Source organism: Schistocerca piceifrons, chromosome 7 (genome assembly GCF_021461385.2).
Source record: "Schistocerca piceifrons isolate TAMUIC-IGC-003096 chromosome 7, iqSchPice1.1, whole genome shotgun sequence".
In the NCBI taxonomy this organism is placed as follows: domain Eukaryota; kingdom Metazoa; phylum Arthropoda; class Insecta; order Orthoptera; family Acrididae; genus Schistocerca; species Schistocerca piceifrons.
In genome coordinates, this window is record NC_060144.1 from 166867212 (window position 1) to 166881208 (window position 13997).

At 42.1% G+C, this 13997-nt stretch overlaps 1 protein-coding gene across 1 annotated transcript in view; it reads right to left on the reverse strand.

Moving 5' to 3' along the window:
* Positions 1-1406: 1406 nt before the first annotated feature.
* LOC124805526 (hemicentin-2-like) overlaps positions 1407-13997 on the reverse strand; it is a 179246-nt gene continuing 166655 nt past the window's right edge. The window contains exon 5 of the mRNA XM_047266094.1: positions 1407-1531. Coding sequence (XP_047122050.1) covers positions 1407-1531 — 125 coding nt within the window. The remainder of the gene's footprint in view (positions 1532-13997) is intronic.

Consider the following 13997-nt stretch of genomic DNA (forward strand, 5'->3'; position numbering starts at 1 on the left):
TGATGAGATTTTACGCTCACAGTCTTTCGTTATTCAAGATGACAGCATTACATACCGATACCACATTCTCTGCATACTATGCTCCAGAACGACAAATATATCCGTGTCTCTAAATTTTCTAACTCTCGCGTGTGCTATGCTCACGATACAAGAATTAGTGATACACGTCTTCACTCAGAACTGTAATTAAGAATGGTGGTACTCTGTGGTTGCACTCGTCCCACACACAGGCTTATTTCTAAACTTAAAAAGCTAAAATTTCCTTTTGCTAACCTCAACACCAACATCGTTACCGAATCCCCGCCTCGAACCAATACTGGAATGTTAAATTTCATCCAAAATACAATCGGGCTGGATAAAACGTTTCCTGTACTTTCACCCAGTGTCGTCGTCCCATACTAAAGATGAATAGAGAACAATACATAAATTCAGCCTCCACAGTGCCCTGTCAGCATTAATTCCACACCGTATATCGATGTAATAGTTTTGGCGTGGACACCGCAAATAAGTGGAACATACAATATCTCGTGGCGCTGGACTAAATTTTTTCGGAAAGGAGAAAATAAAACTTCCGTAAAAACAAAAATAATACATTAACGATTTTTCTGTTGCCTTTTTTATGCGGAATTCTGGTTCCAAATGTGTATATTGTACAGCCGTTTCAGGACGGTGTAAATGAAGCATGTTTCTCAGTGCAGGTTGAACGAAATAAATTGTACGTAATTTCGAAGTTCGTTCCACTATTTGCCATATTTTTCGTGTGCTGCGCGTAGTTATTTGTCTTTAATTGCTCTCTAATGCAATTCCACTTGCCAAAAGTATTTTCCTATCCGCGAACGCAACTTATTTACGTAGATGATGAACACTTTGTTAAATATTACAAACCCAATATTTTATGAACGCAAAAAATTTAGCAAAATATGGCAACATTTCCTATTAGACACATAAATTTGGTATCCTGTATTAACATATGTCTTATTTTTGTCAGACACATTACTGTGCCAATGTGTGTCCCCTGCCCTAACTAGTACTCATCTGCATTAAATTCCTTTAGAAACCACGTTGGCAAAATATGATTTGTGATCAGTTTACCCGTAGCTTTAATGACAACATGTTGACAACCTGAAATATTCGAACTGTTAGTTACCCTTGAGCATTATTAATCACCTTGTTTACTCTTTTCATGGTTGTGAAGCCAAGCAGTCTCGTCTTTATCCAGATGCTCCCAGATACAACCGGTACAATCTTAATGTCTCTGTGTGACAAGCACACTTATTCTTCTGTAATGTAGTATGCATAAGTTACACACGGTTAAATGTGGGAATATTGGAAACGGTTTTTATCTGTCGCATGAGCCGCTGGCGGCGCCCTCTGTTTGGAGTCTTTATCTGCTGTTGTGCTGGGCCCTAGAGCGCTGTTGGAATCCACAGAGCAGCCAAACCCAGGGCGGCGAGCAGCGGCGACCAGAGGCCGGCGGTGTGGTTCCACAAGGCTCCGTTCTTGTCCCCCTGCATCGCCGCCGGGTGTTCCCCTGCAACAGTGAAGGTCATCTCGAGTGTGGTCGTAGAATTGTGAGATATGCACATGTAATAAAGGTGTCCAGTGACGCCTAGGGCATCTCACCATCACTGGAGTAAACTATACGTTTTACATCAGGTATAAAGGAGTATTCAGCTCATAACGAGAATAAACGTTCGTCACTGTAAAACATGATTTTTTAAATAATTAAATACGCACATTTCACCTGGTTGCATTATTTCCTTCGGGCTGTCTCCTAGAAATATTTTCTTTGGGCGCTGCCCTGTTATTTTCTGATGACATTGTTCCACCATCAGCTCTTATAACAGATTTTTTACTAATTACGTGCTAGTACTACTGTTCAGTTACTGTCAGTCGAGATTAAACCCTCTAATAGCAGGGGGTTCTAATGCCTTACTATTAATGAGAAGTTCGGTGTGCTGTATTGATTTTTTATTGATGTTCTTTCTCCTGCACAAGGTGCAGATTTTATTTATAAAGTTCAGATTGTGTTTTCACCAGCATTTAAAGTGGTGATGAAGAAAATGTGTGTATCGAGGAAAAATACTGTGACTTAGATAGTTACTATAAAATCGTTGTTAGACGTTATGACACTGCACATAATTTGTTTCCCCCCTTTTTTTTTATTTCTCTTTGATTTGATGTTCCGAATGACTGATGAGGATTTATGACAACATAATCTGGCAGACCTAATATAACGTCTTTTTAGCAGCTGATAGCGGAACGATACGAATTATTACCGGTAATATCACTCTTTCACATATTTTTGCCTTTTCTTTGCTGTTATCATTTTACTGGCCATAGATATTGAGTTTCACATAATACACTCATGCGCAAAACTTCGACTACGACACTAAAGAGGAGAAAACGTTACATTGTTACCAAAACATTGTAATTTTTAACTACTCCACATTCTATTCAAAGGAAGTCGTAATTTATAGTTTATGTATTAGAAAATTAAGTTTATAAGGTCGTCAGTGGTATGTCGCGTATGAAGTAGGCACAAAATGTTCTGTTTTACACCCTATACTGACGATATCGTATTAACAATTACCGTGAATTGGTACAAAGGGCAGTCATGAATTTTACGAGGGTTTAGTGGTCGAGGGTTAAGGTGAAAGTAACTTCCACATGATGTGTCACTGCTGAGTAACATAGCAGGAAGAAACTTGGACCATACATAGAAACAACTGCTGCATTACAGTACAGATGGTAACTGAAAGAAGAACCCAATGAAAGAAGCGAACTGAAACGTTTATTCAAAGATGACGATTACACAGAAGTCACTACCATTCGTGATGGTCAACTGGACGTTACAAAAGACGGGACGTGATTCTTAATAGTGTGTGTGTCACCACGGATGGCATGGCATTACGTGCTCTATAACTTGCTTTCATGTTGTCCAAGTTGGTAAGGAGTTTATGCGTTAGTGTGTTCCATCCCACTAAGAGAGTGGTTGATGTGTGCTGTATTATCTTTGGTGTATGTGCACGTGTTCCAGTACGTCTCCGTACCATAGCCAACACGGACTCGATGGGAATTAAAAGGGGGGGGGGGGCAGGCCAGTGTTTTCGCTGAATATTCTCCTGTTCCAAGAGCACATCCACCTGCTTTGTGCTATGCGGTCGTGCATTACATCCGCAAAATTGAAGTCCTGGCCGAATTCACCACTGAAAACACGCTCATCAGGAAGGGGTCCTGTGTCACAATAACATCAACTGAAAGGTATACCGTGGTCAAAGATGTGGAGTCAGTGCACGCGTTCAACTCCGTAATACCCGGACCACCGAAACCATCAAATTCGACAATGCTGGAACGCACCCTCATATGGCGAGAGGTGGGAACAAGTAATGCACCTACGGATAAACGAACATGATCGATTTGATGGTGCAGGTGGTGTGGTGTGGGAGGCGTAATAGTACACGAATATAATGACTTCCAAATCTTTGATCATGGTACATTCTGTCGTTGACGTACATGTGACACTATGCTCCTTCCTCGTGCGCGTGTTTTCAGTGCTCCATTCGGTCACGGCTTCATTTCTGTGGGTAACAATGTGCTACCAGAAACTTCCTCTCAGATTAAAACTGTGTGCCGGACCGAGACTTGAACTCGGGACCTGTGAGGACGGGGCGTGAGTCGTGCTTGGGTAGCACAGTTGGTAGAGCACTTGCCCGCGAAAGACAAAGGTCCCGTCTTCAAGTCTCGGTCTGGCACACAGTTTTAATCTGCCAGGAAGTTTCATATCAGTGCACACTCCACTGCAGAGTGAAAATTTCATTCTGGAATGTGCTACCACATTGGTGGAGCTTTAGGAACGAGAGGACATTCGGCGAATAGACTGGCCTGTCCGTTTCCCTGACTTAATTCCATTGGTCATGTGTGGAATTCGTCGGGATGACGTACTGTGGTACGTCCACATGCAGCAACGACCTACCACGAGTTGTTAACCGCGCTGGTGGAGTAATGGAACGCCCTACCACAAGAACGTCTTATCCACCTTGTGGCCAGCATGGGAGCATGTTGCAGAGCGTACATTGCTGTCCATCCCTGATGATCACATTACCTATATGAAACGATGTGGTGCCATTTGCAATGTCCAAGGAGCTATAATGAATCACGATGCCTTCTCTGTTATTATTGTCTTTGAATAAAAGTTTCATTTCTCTTCGTGTCACTGCGTAGTTCTTGCAGCTACCTTCTGTGCAATACTTTACAAGTTCGTTCTGTGTGCGGCCCAAACTTTCATCGAGCTATGTAGCATTGGAGTGATACATCATGCTAAACGTTTGTTCATCCTTACGTTTTGCACACCGTTGCAATAAAAACAAGTTAAAACGGTGAACAAGAGTTAATCCCTGCTCTCTGTTCTGGCCACACACCAATAGGTAACACAGTACTGGAGAAATAAGTAAATGTAACTATTTATTAACATATGACATCATAATTTGAATAGCAGTAACAAACATTGAGTTCTACGTAAAAAATTGATATCATTATATACAATTTCCTTAAATGTAAAACATGTAAAAAGCAGATTATGCCTATTTCAGATTCATTTTATTTTTCAAAACATTTTTATTTTACAAACCTTCTTTCATAAAAAAACTTAAGCACTAATAATATGACCATCTTTTACTTTTTGGCTATACGTGTCTTTAGCACAAACGTAAATATCACAGGTTGTGGAAACTATTGAAGAAGCGACGTATAACTGTCCACAGGAAAAACAGGTTTTTTTTTTAATACAATCCTAGTGTTTGAAGCGAGTTACTTCATGCTTTCTTAATCCTCATGGTGAAGGCTACTTTTACAAGAAGTTGTTTTCTTGTCATTAGGAAAAGCGTGGATGGATCAGAAGGTGTGAGGGTAATGGGGAGTATGTGCACAGTTTTATCAGAGTAAATGAATTTAAACAGTGATGATCTACTCGTCAAAGTCAGTTACCACAAATCTTGCAACATTAATTAATGCCCGATTAGAGTTAAGATTTCTAATTAACATTATTATAACATTTTTCTTTAAAATAAATTCATGACGTGCTGAACTGGACTGATTTAAAGAGTTCAAGAAACGGATTTAAAGAGTTCAAGAAATCTAATCGCCGTGAAATAGAATTGTGAAACATTTTGTTCATTGATTTCTGTGGCATTGAATATGATGATTATAAAACAATCGTAATTACGATACAATTATTAGAAATTTTGATCGCTTCAGTGAGGTAATCTGGATCACCTTTACAGAATTTAAGTAAACATTCACCAGGGACCACTATTCGCCTCAATATTCTGTGTCAACTTAGGAATTTTCGCATGATACCATAACGGAGAGCGTTGAACTATAGTTTCAATAGCGGCTGTTCTTTTGGCACGTCCGATGATTGATATTAAGGGATTTCCACCATACAGAATTATTTGTTCTCTACAAAATGGTTCAAATGGCTCTGAGCACTATGGGACTTAACTTCTAAGGTCATCAGTCCCCTAGAACTTAGAACTGCTTAAACCTAACTAACCTAAGCACATTACACACATCTATGCCCGAGGCAGGATTCGAACCTGCGATCGTAGCGGTCACACGGTTCCAGACTGTAGCGCCTAGAACCGCACGGCCACCCCGGCCGGCTGTTCGCTACAAGGCAGATTATTATTCATTATGTCTTATGAAAGTCGATCTACATCTTATTTGCCTGTGATGATGAACGTCGGTGTAATTCAATTTATTTCCGAAATAAACAGCCCTTACTTAAAGAAAATAAACAAGTCAAACTAGTGTTGCGCGTAACAATAAAATTACACTATCAGTAAACGGAACCCTCCAAATTCTTTAAATCCATGTATATGATCGAAATAGCGTGACAGACTACGCTTGCATACTGCATCCAAACAACAGCAACAACTGGTATGCTTCTTAGTTAAACATATTGTCAATAGATGGCACCTTCAACTTTCTATTTATAATAGTGTGTGCAAAAACGAGTTTTAACGAAAGTAAGAACTTTAAACTACTTGTGTAATTTCGTCATTGGTGATGAACGACGTCTTGAAAATGTTGTCTTAGTCGTTGAATTTGACTATGCATATTGGAGATATGACGTTCCAACAAGAAACACAGTCGAGGAATCTCTACTACTTTGTAAAGAAACGTCGTTGTTTATACTTTTTAACAGAAATTTCTAAAAGTACGTGACCGATTTACTTCAAACTTTTACGCCATACTCTAATGAAAATTAAGATGCGCATAGGCTGTATATAGTTTTAAAACATGTAATGTAAGAATATAAACGGAATATGTAAAGTGGAAAACTTGCCACCAAAGATCTCGAAAACTTGACCGACGGATCAGCTATGCATTTCTCTGACACATAATGCAAAAATAAACATGCCATATGTAAAGTGGATACGTTGTTACCAAATATCTCGAAAAGTTCTTGACCTATAGTCTAATGAACATTCCGCAGACATGGGTTATATATATTTAAAAAAATGCCTGATATATAAATATATAGTGTGAATCACCTAAAACGTGCACCGCAAATATTGCGGAAACTGGTAACGCTATTGATGTGCAGTTTTCACGGAATGGATTGGTAGTCAGGGGCTTGTACTGTTAGACAATCAACAGATTGTAGTAATACTTAGAAAATATATTTCTGTGTAGATATACACTTTGTTAAATGGAACATTGCCTATTGACATTAGCAAACTAAAAATAAGATTAGCTTCGAAAGTCACTGGTTTTGTTGCAGGATTCTAGTGGGACTCGTTTACGAGATATGATATTTTGAAAAGTTCCCACACTGACACTTTTGCAGTGTCTGTGGTAGCAAGCATTGCTGAACGGGCCGGCCAATGTGCACCTCCTCTGCATCCAATCCAGCGAGATGGAAACAACTCGTGAAAACATTCTGTGGTACTTCGTGCACTATGAGCTGAACCGCCATCACACTGGTACCACAGATTCCTCCTAGTCCGCAGAGCAGTGTCTTTAAGAATCCGTGGAAGATGCTCAGTTAGGAGGCTGCGATACTTATATGCGTTTAGTGTTCATACTATGACAAATGGGCCTATTAGATGATGGTTTGCTATTCACACCACACGAATTTACTCCATGGACGCTGATATTCCACCTGACGAAGCCAACGGGAATAGTCTACAGATCAGCAGTGCATGTTTCGGCGGTTTACCTGGTCTTTATTCGTAAATGTGACGTCATCACTAAACAAGATACACGGTACCCCTTGGGGTATCTTGTATAAAAGCCCACGTACAGAAGCTAACGCGATTCTCGTAATCGATTCGATGCAGCTCTTGATGGAGAGAGATGTGATATGGATAGAACCGATATCGATTGAGAATGCATAGCATTTCCTGACCCACGCCAGTTCCTCGTGCGACTGCGCGAGAGCTAGCGTGCTAGACAATTGCAACATTAATCTCCCCTCTTCTATCGTCACTTGTTTCCCTCTGTTACGTTGTTCTAGGTGTGACACTACCTCTCTCACGTAACTGGTTGAAGAAGTTGATAAATAATTGCCACAATGGTTGACGTCAGTTGAGTTATCTCGCCGCTTACACCGTACAAGAACGAACTACAGTCTCCAAAAATCATTAGCATGAGACTTTTTCTGTATTGGTAAGCCCCATGGTCCACTCACGAACTAATGCCTGGACTGTCACGCACTAGCTGTCTAGTGAGTCACAGTGCACTCAGCGAACACATAAGCACACTGTAAGCACACATAACAACTAGGTGCCTAGGAACTACGCAGAACGAATGGCGCAAACAAGTGTCGGTTTGGAAACGATGTATCGTGAACCTCTTGTGCTAGAAACCTGCAAAAAGCACCACTGACATTCTAATTTACCCTACTTTTAGTCTGTTACTGTCAATAGGCATTCTTCCATTTAAAAAACTTATGTCTGCACTAAAATAAACTTTCCAAATATTATTAATAACACGAAACCCTGACTACCAATCCATTCTGTGAAAACCGTACTTCAATAGCACTTTCCACTTCCGCAGTATTTACAATGCTAGTTTTAAGTGATTCGCCCTGTGTAAGGAATACATAAAGCCGAAGCATTGTTACAAAAAGTCTCGAAAAGTTACTGAACGACTTACTACAAATTTTTATATAATACTTTAATGAACATTCGGAGGGACAAAGGCATGTCGTAACTACAATCTATGCACGAGGGCTATTCGAAAATGAGTTCCGATCGGATCAAATGTGTGTGAATTCCTAAGGGACCAAACTACTGATGTCATCAGTCGACAGACGTACACCCTACTTAAACTAATTAAAACTAACTTATATGCCGGTCGGAGTGGCCGAGCGGTTCTAGGCGCTACAGTCTGGAACCGCGCGACCGCTACGGTAGCAGGTTCGAATCCTGCCTAGGGCATGGATATGTGTGATTTCCTTAGGTTAGTTAGGGTTAAGTAGTTCTAGGTTCTAGTGGACTAATGACCTCAGAAGTTAAGTCCCATAGTGCTCAGAGCCACTTGAAACTAACTTATGCTAAGAGCAACACACACACACACACACACACACACACACACACACACACACACACACCCATGTCCGGCGGGAGGGGCGGGACAGTCCGTGATATGACGCCTCAAACCGTGCGGTCAGTTCGCGTTCCGATCGGGCACGAAATGGGGATCAATCTGAAAATCCGATGAAGCTTTGCACAGATGTGTTGGGCGGTGTCTCTAGTATGACCGTCGATCGTGGCACGTCGCTCTTTTCAGTTCTGTGTGCACAGTGAGCACATGAGAATGCCTAGGAAATAGAGTCTCCCTCCAGATATCAGGACTTGGTGAGGGATTTCACCTGATGTCATGCAGCCCATGTAACACCACTGTAATGCTGTTCGCTCTTTCTACATCTACATCTACATCCATTCTCCACAAGCCACCTGACGGTGTGTGACGGTGGACAATTCTCTGCCGCACCCCTCAAGGGTAGTGAAGATGCTCCTGCAGCGTTCTCGAAGGGAAGTGTTCGATCACCCACGATACAGCCTGTAACTGCGTGCCCCAGAGGTTCATCTCTGCTCACGTGAACCGCTGGCTTTGAAGACAGAATTCTGGCACAGTCAACGAGCTGGAGACCAGCGTAGAGTATTGACGGAAAGTACAGGCGACTGCCTTCTATGGCGAGAGTACTGGACAGTCGGTGCAATGCTACGACAAATATCTAAGTCGGAGCGGTGACTACGTAGAGATGTAGCTGGAAGATGTAGCTAACAACCGCAGACAAATCATGGTTGATTTTCACAGTGGTATCCATTTCTAAACCAATCGGAACTTACATTCCGAGTATTCCTCGTATACCATAAATACAGGGTGGGGCAAATACGAGTAAAAATGGCCGAGACGAGTGGATACAATTCGACGTGAATGTATGCATATAACCATACCCCAGCAGGACGGAGCAACTACCCATACAGCCAGCCGAATCTTGGAGCACATTTACACAGACTTTACGCCTGACAGAGTTCTTAGCGGAAGTCAGTCTGGTCGCGGCACAGGCTGGCCACTCAGTTCACCTGATGTACCTGTGTGCGGTTGCTTTGTGTGGGGAACCCTCAGCTCTAAAATGTATCGCAATATCTCTCATAGTCTTCATGAACTGCAGAAAAAAATTAAACATGAGATTGATCCGCGTTGGCCGGCCGCTGTGGCCGAACGGTTCTAGGTGCTCCAGCCATGGTAGAATGTTCGAATCCTGCCGCGGGCATGGATTTGTGTGATGTCCTTAGGTTAGTTAGGTTTAAGTAGTTCTAAGTTCTAGGGGACTGATAACCTCAGATATTAAGTCACATAGTGTTCATTGCCATTTGAACCATTTGATCCGCCTTCAGCAGTTTGCTGACGAGGGTCCAAAATGGCCAAGAGATGAATGGTGGTCGCTTTAAACATGTGCTGGTTATTGCTGTATTTTCTTTCCTCTGCTGCATTGCTTTGTACCCTGGAACTCTGTTCTCGTGGCCACTTTTCTTTGCCCCATCCAGTATACAGGGTATCCCAGCTATCTTGTGCACCCAAAATATCTCTGGAACAGTAACAGCTATTGGAAAACGACTTTCACCGGTATCAATGTAGGGCTGGGGCCCATGAATGTACATATTTGATAACATTCTAAAACGAAAGCATATGTGTTTTTTAACACAAGCTTATGTTTTCTTAAATGGACCTTCTATATTTTTTCTTCAGCAATCCATAGCATGACAAAGCACATACACAATGGCGTTCATTGCATCGCAATATTCCCATTACATCACGAGACATTAAGACGCGAAGTTGACGCTTGAAACACCCGACATGCGCTACTAGCGCACGTCCTGAGGCTCAGGCGTGAACCCCATGCTGCCCGTAATCGCGATGTGATTGACATGTGTAATCACACCTCCATACTTAACAAGAGGTCCGAAACGAATAATACGGTCTGCTGCCATCAACTCTCAGAAGCACGTAATGGTTTCCCTCTTGCACGTTTTACGTATCTACGTACACAATATGAACCAGTACCGATCGGTGTACACCAGTCAGGTTGTCTTATTTATCCTGCACACCAAAAATAAGGTTTATCTAATGCGTTATATCACCCATTGTGCCTGTCGCGCAGGGCCTGGCTCTACCTAGTCAAGTGTCCAACGTAATTCCCACTACTGGCACAGTTACCACTTCTCCTTGTTTATGATTTGCGACCCATGCAAACCCCTGTACTCCACCACCCTCCGAGCATCCCATTTGTTGTTACTTTGGCGTGCAGTACACCGCTTGCCATTGTAGACGTGCATCAGAGTAATCTAGTGACGGCACGGAGGTAGTACACATTGTGAATAAACGTTGTGTTGTGGAACTTATACTGTGCAGTATAGTGTACACACATGAAGATATGGTAGAAATGCTGCTGATATATGGAGAATGTACGTTGACGGAAATTACGTTATGAGATTGCTTGTTTGTTGATAGTACTGTTAGCGAACATTATGATTATTAAGTTAATGTGTCTGTTTCCTACCCTACTCTACATACCTGTACTGTACCCTGTTGTAGGTGGACGAAATGCTGTTCAGGCAGAACGACTGTACAGAGGACGATTCCCTGACAAGCCATCGCCTTCGCGCCGGATGTTTGGTCGTCTCACATCTCGTCTACGTGAAACGGGAAGCTTAAATCCAAGACCTCGACATCGTCCTAGAACACGCACAGATGAACGTGCTAAAGTTGCTGTGCTCGCTACCACAGCCGTGAATCCTCAAATCAGTACACGTCAAATTGAACGTGAAGTTGGTGTGTCGAGATCAGGTGCACAGCGTATTCTTAAACGTCATAAATTTCATCCTTACCATGTTAATTTACAGCAGGATCTTCATGGAAATGACTTCCGCAATAGGGTAACATTTTGTCGGTGGGTCCGTCAGGTAGAGCATCAACGTCCGTGGAAAGTTAATGTTTGGTGTGGGATTATTGGAGATACCATTATCGGACCTTTCTTTATAAATGGCATCCAAAATGGCAGACAGTACTCCAGATTTATACGACACAATCTTCCTGCTCTCTAGGATAGGAGAATGGTCATGTGGTATCAGCATGACGGATGACCTGCACATAACGCCTTACGAGCACGACGACTTCTGAACCGTAAGTTCCCTGCTAGGTGGGTTGGACGAGGTGGCCCAGTTAGGTGGCCTGCCCGATCTCCGGACCTTACACCGCTGGATTATTTTCTTTGGGGAGCAGTGAAGGATGCTGTTTACCAACATGAACCAACAACACCAGAGGACATGAAGCAACGCATTATTGATGCTAGTATAGCCATCAAAGAGGAAACAGTAGCACAAAGTAGGGCATCCTTCATCCGCAGAGTGACCCTATGTATGCAAGCCAATGGGCATCACTTTGAGCATGAGATGTGAACGCTATGTTTAGTATTGCTGGTATCACAGTGGAAGTTTCTACAAATGGCCATTTTACCAAGCGATGTTAAGAAACATCTGTTTGCAACAATTTGTCATTTAACGCATTAGATAAACATAACATTGATAATTATGTGATAATAAAAGTAATTGGTTAAACATGTTTACATTCATCTTCTATGTCCTACCTGAACTTCCCAAATCAAAACATTTTTACCTAAACAACGGTAAAACGTTTAGTCCACTTGCTCGTTTCACTAAAACCATCAACATGAATTTTACTATTACGAGTGAATGATTAACTGTCGCTTGCGCTAGATCTACAGTAAAGTAAAGTTTTAACGTTGAACGGCATTACCCTTTTAGTAACGGATTAACGATAAGCGAAGTTAACTTTGTGACTAACGTTGCGGTACACAGCTATGTTACAGAACCGCATCACCCCTAGCCTATGGGATAAATACCTGCTGGAATGTACGACGTTAATGCAGGATGGCAGCAGACCGTATTATTCGTTTCGGACCTCTTGATAAGTATGGAAGTGTGATCCCGCATGTCAATCACATCGCGATTACGGGCAGCATGGGGTTCATGCTTGAGCCTCAGGACGTGCGCTAGCAGCGCATGTCGGGTGTTTCAAGCGTCAACATCGCGTCTCAATATCTCGTGATGTAATGGGATTATTGCGATGCAATGAACGTCATTGAGTATGTGCTTTGTCATGCTATGGATTGCTGAAGAAAATATATAGGAGTTCCATTTAACAAAACATAAGTTTGTGTTAGAAAACACATATGATTTCGTTTTAGAATGTTTCCAAATATGTACATTCATGGGCCCCAGCCCTATGTTGATACCGGTGAAAGTCGTTTTCCAATAGCTGTTATTGTTCCAGAGATATTTTGGGTGGACAAGATAGCTGGGACACCCTGTATATTTTACATTTAATATATATTTTTAAATTATGAAAATATGTATGTAACATATAAAAAGGAAACGTTTTTAACACAAATTTCGGAAAGTACACCACCGATTTACTTCAAATTTTTACACTTCAATCTAATAAATTTTAGGATGGACGTAGGCTATGTGCATATTGGGAAATACTAGCAAATATCTCGAAAATTTCTTGGGCAATTTACTTCAGATTTTTACCTGATACTCAAAAAACATTCAAGCGGGCGTAGGCTATCTAATGTTTGAAGAACAATGTACAGGTTGCCTTTAAAACTGACTGTGAGAAAATTCTGTGCTGTGCTGTGAAGATGTACAGTTTTGTTTTCTTTCTCTCGATGGACAGAGCAGGGAGGGAGGTGATGGACAGATAGATGGGGAAGGAAGAGAAGGAGATGGATAATAAAAAGTGAAAGGAAAGACGGACAGAGTGAGGGGGAGAAGATATGGACAGAGAGAAGTGGGAGGAGGCGATAAGGACGTACACTGATGAGCCACAAGTTATGACCACCTGCTTAACAGCTTGTTTGTACGTGAAATTCATCACTGATTCTGCGTATCATGGATCTGACAGGTAGTTGGTAGATGGTTCAAATGGCTCTGAGCACTATGGGACTTAACATCTGTGGTCATCAGTCTCCTAGAACTTAGAACTACTTAAACCCAACTAACCTAAGGACATCACACACATCCATGCCCGAGGCAGGATTCGAACCTGCGACCGTAGCGGTCACGCGGTTCCAGACTGAAGCGCCTAGAACCGCACGGCCACAACGTCCGGCGTAGTTGGTAGATTTGTCGCTTTACCTGTCTACGCGCAGGTCATATAATTTGTGTAAATAACGGGCCGCTGATTTGCTTACATAGTGATGGCGCCCGATGGCGACCCACATGGTATCCACAGGATTTATATCAGGAGAATCCGGCCGCCGAAACATCTACGTCGTGAGTTCTATATAATGCTACTCAAACCACTGTGGCATGGTTCTAGCTTAGAGCAACGGGCAGTTAACTATACTGCTGAAAGATGAAATCGCCGTCGGGGAAGACATCAAGCATGAAGGGATG